This window comes from Aulonocara sp. 'chitande type north' Nkhata Bay, linkage group LG4 (assembly GCF_057382095.1).
Source record: "Aulonocara sp. 'chitande type north' Nkhata Bay isolate Kocher_YH1m ecotype deep benthic linkage group LG4, A_spYH_male_GT1.1, whole genome shotgun sequence".
NCBI lineage: Eukaryota > Metazoa > Chordata > Actinopteri > Cichliformes > Cichlidae > Aulonocara > Aulonocara sp. 'chitande type north' Nkhata Bay.
Genome location: NC_141347.1, coordinates 29,823,467 through 29,836,021, shown reverse-complemented (window position 1 = coordinate 29,836,021; position 12,555 = coordinate 29,823,467). Strand labels below are relative to the sequence as shown.

The window sequence follows — 12,555 nt, the reverse complement described above, 5'->3', positions numbered from 1 at the left end:
TGTTAGATACAAGTGATTGTAACTAAGCAACAACAGTGCAAACAAGCAGAGAGATCCATAGGACGTGCTAATAGTGTCTATATCAGGGGTGTCCAACTCCAGGCCTCAAGGGCGGGTATCCTGCAGGTTTTAGATCTCACCCTGGGTCAACACACCTGAATCAAATGATTAGTTCATTACCAGGCCTGTGGAGAACTTCAAGACATGAGGTCATTTAGCCATTTAAATCAGCTGTGCTGGATCAAGGACACATCTAAAACCTGCAGGACACCGGCCCTCGAGGCCTGGAGTTGGACACCCAACTGTAGATAGTCATGAAATATTTGATATTTAAACTTTTTCACAAATATATCATATCTATGTTTAGATATGTAGCTCTGTATCATAATAAATCCAAGTGATTCATGTCAAGACAAAAAAAAATAACTAGCAATTTAAATTCTATTGACTGACAAAAACAGCTTTAGTGGACCTTCCTTTTGCTTAACAGTTCTTTAATTTCAGTTTGGAAAGCATTGATTTCCCTCACCACCCAACCCAGTTTTATTTGAAAGCTGGAATGAAGAAAAGAAACGGCCATTAAACTACAATCAGGCACCGTGCCAGTACCTGTATGTAACATGCTGACGTCATACTGTGACGTTCTTATTTTAGTTCAGTGTGTTAGCATCCTAACATTTGTAGAATAGCGGAAAAAGAAAAAACAAGCAACAGATCAAAGCATCTCTCATTTTACTAAGATACTGGAAAAATGTAAAAACTTTGACGTCATGATGATGGTTCTAAGAGGAAAAGATAGATTTATAAAGATCGATTGTCTGGAATTCATGAATGTTTATTTTTAGTCAGCCTTCTCGGAAGAGCTCATGCCCACTAACTGGATCTCATTGAATTACATCACAAACATGTTATTACATTTTTTAGTTTTTCCAGAAAGCATATTCTCTTATTGCTGCTACGATAAAGAAAAGGAAAGGGAGGAGGAAAAACTCACCACAACCAGACTCAATATTTTGATACAAAATTCAAATGTATTTCTCATGATTGTTAAATTTCATAATGCAAGCCATCAACATTTATTTATTTTAACATAACGTCCACAAGGACAAGTGCAAACCTTCCTGAAATTCGAGAGGCGAAACACAGTAATACATAAAAGTTAACAAAGTTACCAAATACAATATAATGACATTAACATCTATACAATGATAAAACAAAACGACAACAAAAAAAAAAAAAAATATTACAAACTCAATATACATTTTCAGTACTTTCTTTTGAGAAAATGTCAATTCTCTGCTCCCGAGCATCTAAAGGCAAACATCACATATTCAAAGACATCTTGGGCTTCAGTTTTCCGTGACATTATATTTTATTCTGTTCCATATTTAAAAAAAAAAAAAAAAAAAAAAAAAAAAAAAAAAAAAATCCAGCCCCTGCGATTCCCTCTTTCCAAGGCTGATGTCACAAAATTTGTCGAGCATGATATCTAATGGCAACCTTGCAGCAAAACAAAAACAAAAGCCAAAATGTGCAACTTGTGCAAAGGTCAACAAAACCGACCAAAAAAAAAAAAAAAAAAAAAAAAAAAAAAAAAAAAAAAAAACTGTAAAAATTTCAACTGTAACATTAACAGAAGTGAGGTTAAAAGAGTGGCACTTAATGAAAAAGAAAAAAAACAGGTCACGTGACAAAAACAGAGGGTGTTGCAGACTGGTTAATATGTACAGTACATCGTGTGACACCTAACTGTGCTTGATGAGCCTTTGGTTTTACACAAAAGTCCAATAACAAAATAAAAGTGCTCATGATTGTCCTCAATAATAACAATGCTACCATATCCATCTTAACCTCAGGCATCGATGTGGCTTTGACCGTTTGAGGGGCTAAAATGGTACAAGACACATTAATAAACAATACAGTTAACGTCTGGCTTTCGCATAGGGCGCTGCTCATTGCTTTCCATTCTTTTTTCTTAAGTAGATCCACCTGTCAGAATGCTTTACTTTCTTCAACTCGTCACAGAAGGTCTGTCTGGGTCACTGAAACGTAACTTGTTTAGATGAGAGCACACACTGAGTGAAGTCATCCAAAGAAGTGGGAGGCCATCTCTCCTCTGAAACCCCGTCCGAAGGCTAATTGGGGATAAAGCAGTATGTGTGCATGGGTGAACTAGCCAGTGTTCAGCTGAGCCAAGTTCAGATTTATCACATAAGGCAGCAGTGCAGTCCTCAACAAAGTCCTTGTTTTCTCCCACTCCTTTGTCCTGCATCTTCAAGCCCTGTCATATTCCTCCTGTACAATCATTCTAACTAGCACTGAGTAGCGTGTATTATTTAACATATACACAGTGACACACACAGGCGCAGGCAGAGGTATCAAGCTCACAGACGTCGCAGCAGTAGGAGCAGGCGGGCAAACTGCAGCCACTCAAACACGGTCCTGGTTCCGATCAAAACCAAGCACCTCAAGGCTTAAAGGTTTTCAGGTTCTGCTCCATGGAGTTTCAATTTACTGAGTCCCTTTCCAACTGTGAAACATCAGTCAGCAAATGAGCTCCTGCTGGATTTCGGGTCTTGTGCAGAAAGGGGGCTCACTGAAAGAGAAGGCGCCACGGCCCGCCTTCAGCTCACCTTGGCCTGGGCACCTGAGAAATGATCCAATCACGTCTAGCTCAGGGGACGGAGCTGGACTCTCTGGTTCCGATTCGGACTGACTCGTCTCCGGCTCATCCAAAGAGGACGGCGACCTGTTGTGGAGGTGTGGGTGGGAGTGAGGACAGGAGTTCAGCCAGGGGTGATTGAGACATTCCTCTGCTGTGGCCCTCTTCCTGTATACACAAACACAATAACACTGTGCATAAGTGGAAAAATCCCAGAGACATTACATAACAGATTGATTGCCTAGATCTTCAGATTCACTCAAGACATTTTCTTACAAGTTGGCTTTTCAACATTGGGCACGAAAAGCCACAAAGACGACGCCATTTGCTGTCAAGATTTTTTCCCCTCCGTCTCTAACCGATTACTCAGACGGTGAAATATCTGCCTTTTTCCAGTGCTGCCACTGTACTCCTGCAATTAAATGATACTGACTGGAGATTGTGTGTCTGCATCTGCTGATGCTTTTCTAAACACATTAAGGTATCTTTTTTAAAGATCTTTGAGAGGTTCCGCTGAATTTAACGAAATGGTAATGCAGGGAAAAGGTAAGACGTGCATCAGTGTTTGATCTAACGTCAATCCAAAAATGCTGAACTAAAAGTTTGCTAAATGAGTAAAATTCACAACCAGCATTTGCAAGAAAGGAAACGACTTCTCGCCCAAGTGACGCAAATCTTGTTACCACAAACGCTCATTTAGACGTGTGCCGACGTGTGCTTTCGTGCCGGTGTGAACCTGACTCACATCCTTGGTGTGTTAATCTGCTCAAAGTGATGCTGATGGAAACTCTCCACATTAAGCCATAACATCTATTCATCTTCACCTTTACTGTTTAAAAAGAGCCTCACCTTGGGTTTTTAACCAACAAAGATTTGATGAAGTCAACAGCCAGCGAGGAGATGCCCTCGAATGTATCCGGTGAATAGTCTATGTTGACTTGAGAGATGTTGAGGAATGTCTCCTGTTTGTCAGCACCCAGAAAAGGAGACTCGCCCGTGAGCATGACATAAGTCAGAACCCCAATACTCCTGGTAAAGAGGAAGGAGAAAGGAGAAGGTGTTTATGGGGCAAGTCATTGTCGTTTATGGTTACACAGTGTATTGCAAAGCCCCACACATCTGGCTGGCTTCCACTATTCTATGATGAGCCAATTAAATGCAAGTATGTAGCAAGGTTTGTCTTGTGGTCAAAGGTCTAGACACAAAATTGTCTTTTGCACGTTAGGGAGGTGATGTCATTGTCTTGAATATTTATCTAGATTAAATTAGCTGTGTGTGGCGTCCTCTAACATGAGTGGAAATACTATCTAAAGTAGCACACTTACCACATATCTGTAGAAGTGCTAATGGGTTCATAGTTCAGGATCTCTGGGGCTGCAACAGAAACACATGACCAAAGTTAGTCACCTTAAAATGTGCTCACATTTTAAAAAAAGAAAAAGAGACATGTAGTTTTGGGTAATTTGTAGCTGAAAGCAGGACTTACCCACATACTCTGGGGTACCCAGGATCTCCCTGACTTCTGTGATGTTGTCCATTCGTCTAGACAAGCCAAAGTCCACAATACGAATGTCCCCTAGAGGTGTGGCACTGGTCAGCAAGACGTTCTGAGGCTGGAGAGGGCACACATGCGGATTAGGCAAAGGTTACATAAGGAGATAAAGACTGATTTGAGCAGCCTGAGGTAATTAATTACGCATCTACGAGTCAAAGCATTTGGGAAAACTGATCCTGACAGGATTAGGGGTCTAGGTCATCAGTCAACTTGCTAACTGGGCCTTTGAGCCCAGATCATCCAATAAGCCTATCAGACAATTCTGAAGAGAGGTAAAGGCATTTCTGCCAAACACTTAAATGGCTCTATGGTTAGTCTATGTAAATACTGTAGTGTACATACAACCTAAATCCGGGCCAGGCTGGCCTAATGCCAGATTTAGCTGGAACAATGGGATACATACAAGAAAGAGAAATCCAAATATCAGACTTGAGCCAGCAAAGCCTGAGGAACCACAGGAATGCTTCGATAATGAATGATTTCTCTTTTGAAAACAGTTTGACACAAGATCTCAAACATTTGAAAGCCCTTCTAAAACAATTTAGTGCATCTCAACGGATAATTTTATCTAGAACACATTGTGTAATGTGTAACCAGAAGCCCGACGCATCAAGAAAGAAAAGAAAATCTCAGTGACGGCTGCTTTGTTACCTCAAGACACATCAAAGAAAACATGATAGTTAGGTCAGATGCTTTTATAAAGTGATTCCTCACGGGAACAAAGTCGTGGCACGCTGAATGAGCTGTGGTTGCATAAGAGAAATAATATCTTCCCCATTCTGACTCTTGAGAGAACGCACCGTCCTATATTTGTCATTAACATTTCTTGTGCATTTACCTTCAGATCCAGATGCACCACATTATTCCGATGCAGAAAGGCCACCCCGTTCAGGATCTGCCTGGCCAGTCGTATCACATCTTTCTCTGTAAAGGCTTCGTCGTTGTCCGCAACACACTGGTTGAAGATTTCGCCACCGGCGGCACTGGAAGAAAAACACAGGAAGGAAAACTGAATAAAAAGAAACTAAGGATAAGATGAGAAGAACATAACTTTGAGTGGATAACCACCCAGTGAAGTTTAGCTTGGCTCACTTTCATTTGCACTTGTAATAATAAATTGCTCCTCGAAAGTTACAAACACACCCTTCCACTCAGTTTCAGTCACATAAGTTGGCAATGCAAATTATCAACCTATCGCACAAAAAGGGAAAAAATATAAAGCCATTACTGCTTTCTTTACAATTATATAACCATTTCCCCCTCATTTGTGTTAGAGAAACAAAGTTCATCCACATCTACACACTGCAAGCGAGTCCAACATAAATCAGTGCAGTGTTAGGTACCCCGCCTGTGTGAGTACTTTCCTCTTGTCAGGAATATTGCAGAGATAAGAATGGTCATATCAGCAGCTTCAGATAAGCTCCTTCACAACCTCATATACTGAAATAAATTCACTAAAACAGGGGAAGGAAATAGACAAAAAATAAAAACACCCGCCACCTAACCACTTTGTAAAAATATTTTAACAGAAAGAAAGAAGCAGCGAAGTGTGAAGTTTGTACCCGCTCTGTATGAGCCCCAGCATGCATCGTTTTCTACTCCTTTACTCGAAACAAACTGCTTGCTCATTTTTGAGTAATAGTAAGATTCCTGCATAGCCCTGCTGTGCTTGTATAACAACGTTAAGTAATGTGGAGACATGGTGGATTTATGTTAGGTGCTCCGTCAGTTCTAGCAATGCACGAAGCTGACAGTCGACTCCCTCCAAAAAACACTGCAACCATATGTGGGGGATTTAGAAAGCAGACATGCTTTTTATCTTCAGAGGAAATTTTTTTTTGTTCCAGCCCTGGGCACAAATGTTACATAAGCTGCACCTTCCAGTCCCCGTTAGGTCCTGGGCATGACTGTTATACAAGCAGCACCTTAAAATCCCCGTTAGCCTTCTCAACCTGCCAACTTCAATAACCTGAGCAGTAAAAATAGAAAGCATTTTGTTTTGGGTTTGGGCACTCTACCTCTCTCAGACCTAATTCTTTTTTTAAACTCTTAGCAATAAATACTTGCTTGCTGTAAACACAGTCAATCCCAGCTGATGACCCCCAGAGTACTTAAGAGCAGTGGCTCAATAGGTTTACGCTGATCTGCACATGTAAACCAAATGAATGCAAGCTGGCTATTGATGCCTTCATGTGGGTGAAGGAACTGAAGGAATAAGTTAGTCTGATGGATACTTTAATGATCCTTGCTTTCAAATCCTAATAAAGACCATTTGCATATATTGTGGCCAAGAATGACAGGCTAATTCCCTGAAGTCTGAATATTGTTGCTGTGCTTTGGAAGTTGATGCATTCCCTACTTTAGAATGCAGGCAGACATCCTCCCTACAACAGTCCAAAAGAACAAACCTATCACAACCACACTGTTTGAGCTAAATAATTGGTTTAAGACAAGAGTTAAGAACAGCTGACTCCCACCCAAACTCTGAATGCATAGATAAGAAAGCAAAAGGGGCAAAACAAGTCAATCCTCTGTTTGATTAGTAATCATTCTTTTTGGCTCATTACTACATGATAGCCCTCTGTCACCTAGAGCATGTTTCAGTTAAAGTCCAGTACAACCTGGGTTATGTTGCATAGCATTTAGGAAGAACTTTGCCCCCCCCCATGGATAACCTATCTCACTGATTACCTCAAGTTACTCTCCACAAAAAGAACTTAGAGGCGATTTGGTTTTCATGAAAGTGATCATGTCTAAAACTAGTCATTACCCTGGGGGTTTCTTTGGTACTGACGCATGCTGGAGCTGTATTTTTGAAGATGATTAGACTGACTTCATTTCTCTAACATTGACAAGGAAGTGGTTGTGGCTACAAAAAGTGTGTGTGCACACGACATTTTACCGGCATGGCTGTGTGCTACTTTTGGGAGCTGCGCTTTGCTTGCTGCTTACATTTAAACCCACAGGAAATGGAAAATGGTTTGCAATTCTTGAAACTCATGCCGAGGTCAGACGGTTTGTGAATGCAGTTTTTCATTCGCTTGCTGTTAGTTCTTCTGTAGCTTTTAGGACATGCAGCAGAAAATAACTGACATTTAAAAAAAAAAAAAGAAGCTTTGTCAGAGCTAAGATGTCGTGCATGCATACTCTGCTTCAAATCCCAGCGTAACTTCTTTGGCGGCTGAAGAGGAAATGTGGGCCACTGTAGACTGACCTCCTGCTATGTTTTCTCTGCAGGCATGCAGGGGTGAACTATGGTGCTACTTCCCCTTTCGCACTTTAGTCAAGAGGTCAAACATAGCCTTCCCCATAGAGAAGCTTTTGTTCTACAGAAGCATTCCATGTCTGGGAAGGGAATAACTGGAGTGGATCCTGAGCAGGAGAAGGATTTCTGCCTGAGAAGTGAGCAGTTGTGGAACAGGGTCCCTGGAACATGATTCAAGGACAAACTCCTTTGTGTAATGAGGGAAGTGAGGTGGTTAAGATGCTAAGGGATCTTTCTAAATCCTAATTAAAGTGTTTCATGAAAGGAGTTTGATGACACTCGCTAGATACCTAAAGATTTTTAAATCTGAACCACAGTATTAAAAGCCAAATGCTGAATTGACCTTGTTAGGGAACTGAATCAGCAGTGTGAACCACCTGCTGTGTTCACATGCATGTTTGAGAGTCATCACTGCCTTAACCAGATTCAAGCGGTAGCATCTAAATGAGTAATCCATAGCTTAATGTTGTCATTTTTACACAGTAAGCATGCTGCAGTTTTACTGTGGCATTTAAAGTGACACTTCATCACAATCAGTAAGCGTAACAAGAAACTGAGGTGTTCACGCTACAGCGAGACGAGCGACTAACCACAGACACAGAATTTCCATTTAAGGTAGAGACCATGTTAAACTAGTGCAAGCCTGTGCATTTCACACGTGGGTGGTTTTTTTTGGGGTTTTTTTTTTTTTAAGAACTAGCAACTTGCCTAGAACTATGCCAGGAAATACTTCCTTTTTTTTTATTATTCTTGCAAATCAGCCGACCATACTGCATAAAATCTAATTACTCACACAGAAGCACCAAGCTCTGACGTTCTTATCTTGCAAAACACAGGATGTTGCATGACGTATGTAAGATTTGAGGCTTTTCCAACTAAACCTGTGCTTATGAAAAAGAATTATTTGTAAGGTACACCTGGGAAACCTGCGCAGAGCCTACCCCACCTTTCTCTTCACCAATACCTGGTGACCTAATCACCCCCCTCAAGTTCTCTGCTATGGCTCAAACACTTAGATTCAGGAAGAATTATTTAGATTACTGCTGTATGATGCCATTAGCTATCCAAACCACTGCTAGTTTGGGAAAGAGAGTTGAATATTTGTGATGTAGAACATTAGTGACTTACCACTCAAGAACGAGAATGATCTCAGTGCTGGTTTCATAGACTTCATGCAGTGTCACCACAAAGGGGTTTGCCTTGGCCAGCTCCAGCACAGCAATCTCATTTAAGATGTCCATGCGGCAGTCTTGGCCCTTCCGTCGCTTTCGCAGGAACTTGGCAGCATACTGCTTCCCTGTCGCCTTCTCAATGCACTTCTTCACAACTGCAAACTTTCCCCTGGGAAACAACAACAACAAAAAGAGCAACAGAGTGTTTAGCCATGAAGAAAAATCACAACCACCTTCCTGTGTTTTTTTTATTTTATTTTATTTTTTTTAATTTGTTTAGACATGGGTCCATTTCCTTTTCAAATTGTTACTGGGTTAAATGTAGGTCACTTAAAATGCATACAATCCACTCAATATTTGACTGTTAAGAAGACATGAGGCATTTTGGAAAGGCAACCCAATTGGCTACAAGTGCAACAGCGAGGGTGCGGTTATGGAAAAGTCCAGAGATAAGGTGCTTATGTGGCATCATTTGAAAAATTTAGACCGTTATTCACCACTGATATGCTGTGCAAAGGAGGCATTCGTTGAGAGATCCCCCTTCTTTCTCCTGTTCCTCTAGCCTTCAGGAGGGTCTGAAGGAGAGCAGATAAGGCTGACACTTTTGGCAAGAGCGGCAGAATAGAGGGCAGGGCTCTGATAAGGGTATTGCGACTTTGTAGGTCAAGCAAAAACAAAGAGATGTGACAGCTTGGTTGCATAATGTCACTGGTAAAACACAGCATTAAGACTATCTACGTTTAATTTTAATAAACATTGACTCCCCCCCCGAATGTACATTAATAGAGTCATAAAAGGTGCTAAGGGTCAGCTGTGGGTGAGGGCAGGATGTCCGATGTATTCAGAACTGCATTTGGGTCAAACCAACACAATCACCAGCCGTCTCTCCCAGGCTGAAAATGAGGCCTTGTGCACCACTTCCCTTTCTTCACAGCTGACAGCAGCAGGGACAAATGGAATTGTGTTGACACCTCCACCCAGACCCTCAGCCAGAGACTGCTTCTGCATTGACAGTTGTACAAAAGCTGACCAGTCAGCTAAACACAGCAGTCCTGAGACCAAGACCACCCACATGAATGTGACTGAGCAGGTCACACGCTGGGGGGGGGGGGGGATGTCACAGTTTGACAGTCGAGTTAGAACCCAAGCAACATGAAGACAGTCACTGTAATCTTAACATCTACACCTAACTAACATCTCAGTGTTTTCTTAAGCTACACTTTAGACACAACACACAAGGCTTGGGGAAAGTGAGCAAAATATGCTAGAAGATAACTAAATAAATGAAGCTATTTTTCCTCCCACACAGTATTGCTTAAAGCTGACTGTGCTGCTGACCAAAAAACAGCTACTGTTCTGGATGGAGTCTGGTTGTGTGCTGGCTGCCACCCCATTTCCCAGTCTCGCAGTGTAGTGACGAGTCATTGTTCAGACTGAAAAGGCAAAAGCCATCAGGGGCTTTTCATCCTTAATTAGCCAAGTTCAGAGCTGTGGGCTGGGTGCTACATATTAGAGTGAAAAGAAATGACTAGTGGTTATTGAAAAGGGCAGCCCGGGGGGGTCCGTTCAAAGGCTGACAACAGGTCAGAGGTTACTAAACAAGGCCATCTTGTAGCCGGCCATGTTCACCAGGAAGATGAAAAGAATATTTTTGTTATTAAAAAAAAAAAAAAAAAAAAAGAAAGAAAAAAATATCACGCTATAATTTAACATTTTAAAAAATACATTTTTGCTTTTTTGGATTAAAAATACCAACATCTCACTGTTAACACAGAAAGGTCTTAACATACTCTGGCTAATGATGAGAAGTGCTTTCTCAAATAATCAGCAATTGCGGTTATATAGTTCAAACAGTTCTCTTCAGGAACCTGTCAGAAACTCATCTGCTATCAATCACCAAATTTACTGTGACACAAAACATTCCTTTGCGCAAGATGGCGATAATTTGATTAAGAAACTGGTTTCCTGTGCAGTTTGCATTTTGTCTTCCCCAGAGGCTCACTGACTCATGTCTGAAGCGTAATGAAAAATGACAGCTCTTATTTGCCTTTTTCACAGACAGTCTGACACACAACCTGAGTTCCTCTTCCTGCTTTCAGGTTGCCCACAACATATTTTGTGCCATTTCTGCAGGAAACCATGCAGAGCGTGATAATGAGAAGGCTTTAAAAAAGGGTCAGGAGGCATTTTTTTTTTCTGCAAACGCTGAATTATTGCCTGGTATTTACAGTTGAAATGTTCGGCATTCAAATGTACAATAAAGCTAATCTCCTGCCATGCGGCACTTACGTACATTCCTGCACCTAATGTGATTATGAAGCCTGATCTCAGGATGTTGAGAAAGGGAAAGGGAGTTAAAAAAAAAAAAAAAAAAAAAAAAAAAAAAACGGGGGGGGGGGGGGGGGGTGAAAGTTGATCTATGGTAGTGAAGGGAAAGAAAAAAGTTTATAGGATGCTGTAGACTACACTGGTAGCCTAAAGCCAGCACGACAGGTCATGCTACTCTCCCTCATGTCCCAGGGTGTCTTATAAAAGGTAATTGGCTACTTACTAGGACATTACTGAGCATGTGCAAAAGAACAAACCTGAAGTTGATTTGTGAAAACAGAGAGTGCAACCAGCTGCTGAATTGAGTGAAACCCAAGGAGCGAAACACAGCTCATCTTCTTTATTCATGCTGCAGTGCTTATTAGAGAAAGTCATTGTAATTTGGCACATTGGGGAATCCCCAGTTAAATACAGCGGGAATCTGGAATTTCAGCTGGCATCCACAAACCAGCAACTGGGAGACATAAATATATATGTGGCTAAAGAAAGAGGAAGCCAGAGCAAAACAAAAAAAAAAAGGCACTGTTGGTAGACAGGATATTTAACTTGTGGGAAAGCAGGTACATGAAACAGGAAAATAGTCAAGAAAGCAGCAAGAATGAACTATATAGGCCAGGATTAGAAAGTCTTGCTTTGTGTTTTCGCATGTTTGATCATTAGTTGTTGCACGTATGTTTCTTGATGTCAGTGTAGATCGCCGCGCATTCAGAACGATTACTCAAAGTCCATTCTTAAGCACTCTTGACATTTGAGGTTTTTCATTTTCAGTACCACTTACACCAGGATATAATGGATCGTGCACGCGGGACCTCAGCAGAAATAATAAGCAAGTCGAAAACTTTCTTCCTTAAATCGCAAAGATAATGTATAAGAACAGTCCATGCATTTCCACACAACTCGTTATTGTCACTGTTTAGAATTAAAAAATCTTTCAGAGTCTCAAAACTATTTAGCAACTTCCAGCCAGGACTCACAGAAGCGCATTACCATTACGCGTTGCGTGTGCCAAAGCGCTGCTCCGCGCCAGCAGATGGAAAGCGCAATTGGAAATATTCAATTAGCAGGCTTCCCAGTAACACGTGCAGAGAGTAACTCTAATATGATTGAGCGATTTGCCTAAATCTGTTCAGACATTGTTGCAACGTCCAGCCAACGCACGAAGGTATTAGGATTTTTGTCAATGACTGCTTGGAGGAAAAAAAAACGAAAACCTTCAGGCAACAAACAAACTTACCTGCCCAGTTCTTTGCCCACCAGCTCGTAGCTGCCAGCGAACGGGTCAGTCCTTATCCTGGTGTTGATTTTTGTAACCATTCCGCTTTTGTTCATGGTTGTTGAAGGTGGCATTGAAGTCGTGCCGTGTAATGAAACAGTTCTTTCTCGCCAAATAAATACAAAAAAGGAGACGACTTTCTTGTAAGCTCAAGTAAAAACTCGCATAATATTAATTATTAAATAAAAAAGGTCAGTTAGAGGCTACAGAAGCTGTTCGAAACCACCGGTATGTAATCCAGCTTAAGTGCGTCCCAAACATAAAGGTGATGTCTGCAGCAGCGCGACACAGTCAGTGGGG

General features: G+C 41.3%; 1 protein-coding gene across 1 annotated transcript; it reads right to left on the bottom strand.

Moving 5' to 3' along the window:
- Window positions 1-1,237: 1,237 nt before the first annotated feature.
- Window positions 1,238-12,555, bottom strand: stk17al (serine/threonine kinase 17a like). Its single transcript, XM_086289755.1, has 7 exons — window positions 12,217-12,555; window positions 8,611-8,823; window positions 5,056-5,200; window positions 4,149-4,275; window positions 3,988-4,036; window positions 3,512-3,691; window positions 1,238-2,830 (listed from the first exon to the last, which is right to left on the bottom strand). Exons 1-7 carry the CDS (start codon window positions 12,327-12,329, stop codon window positions 2,545-2,547), a joined length of 1,113 nt encoding a protein of 370 aa, XP_086145881.1. The 5' UTR covers window positions 12,330-12,555; the 3' UTR covers window positions 1,238-2,544.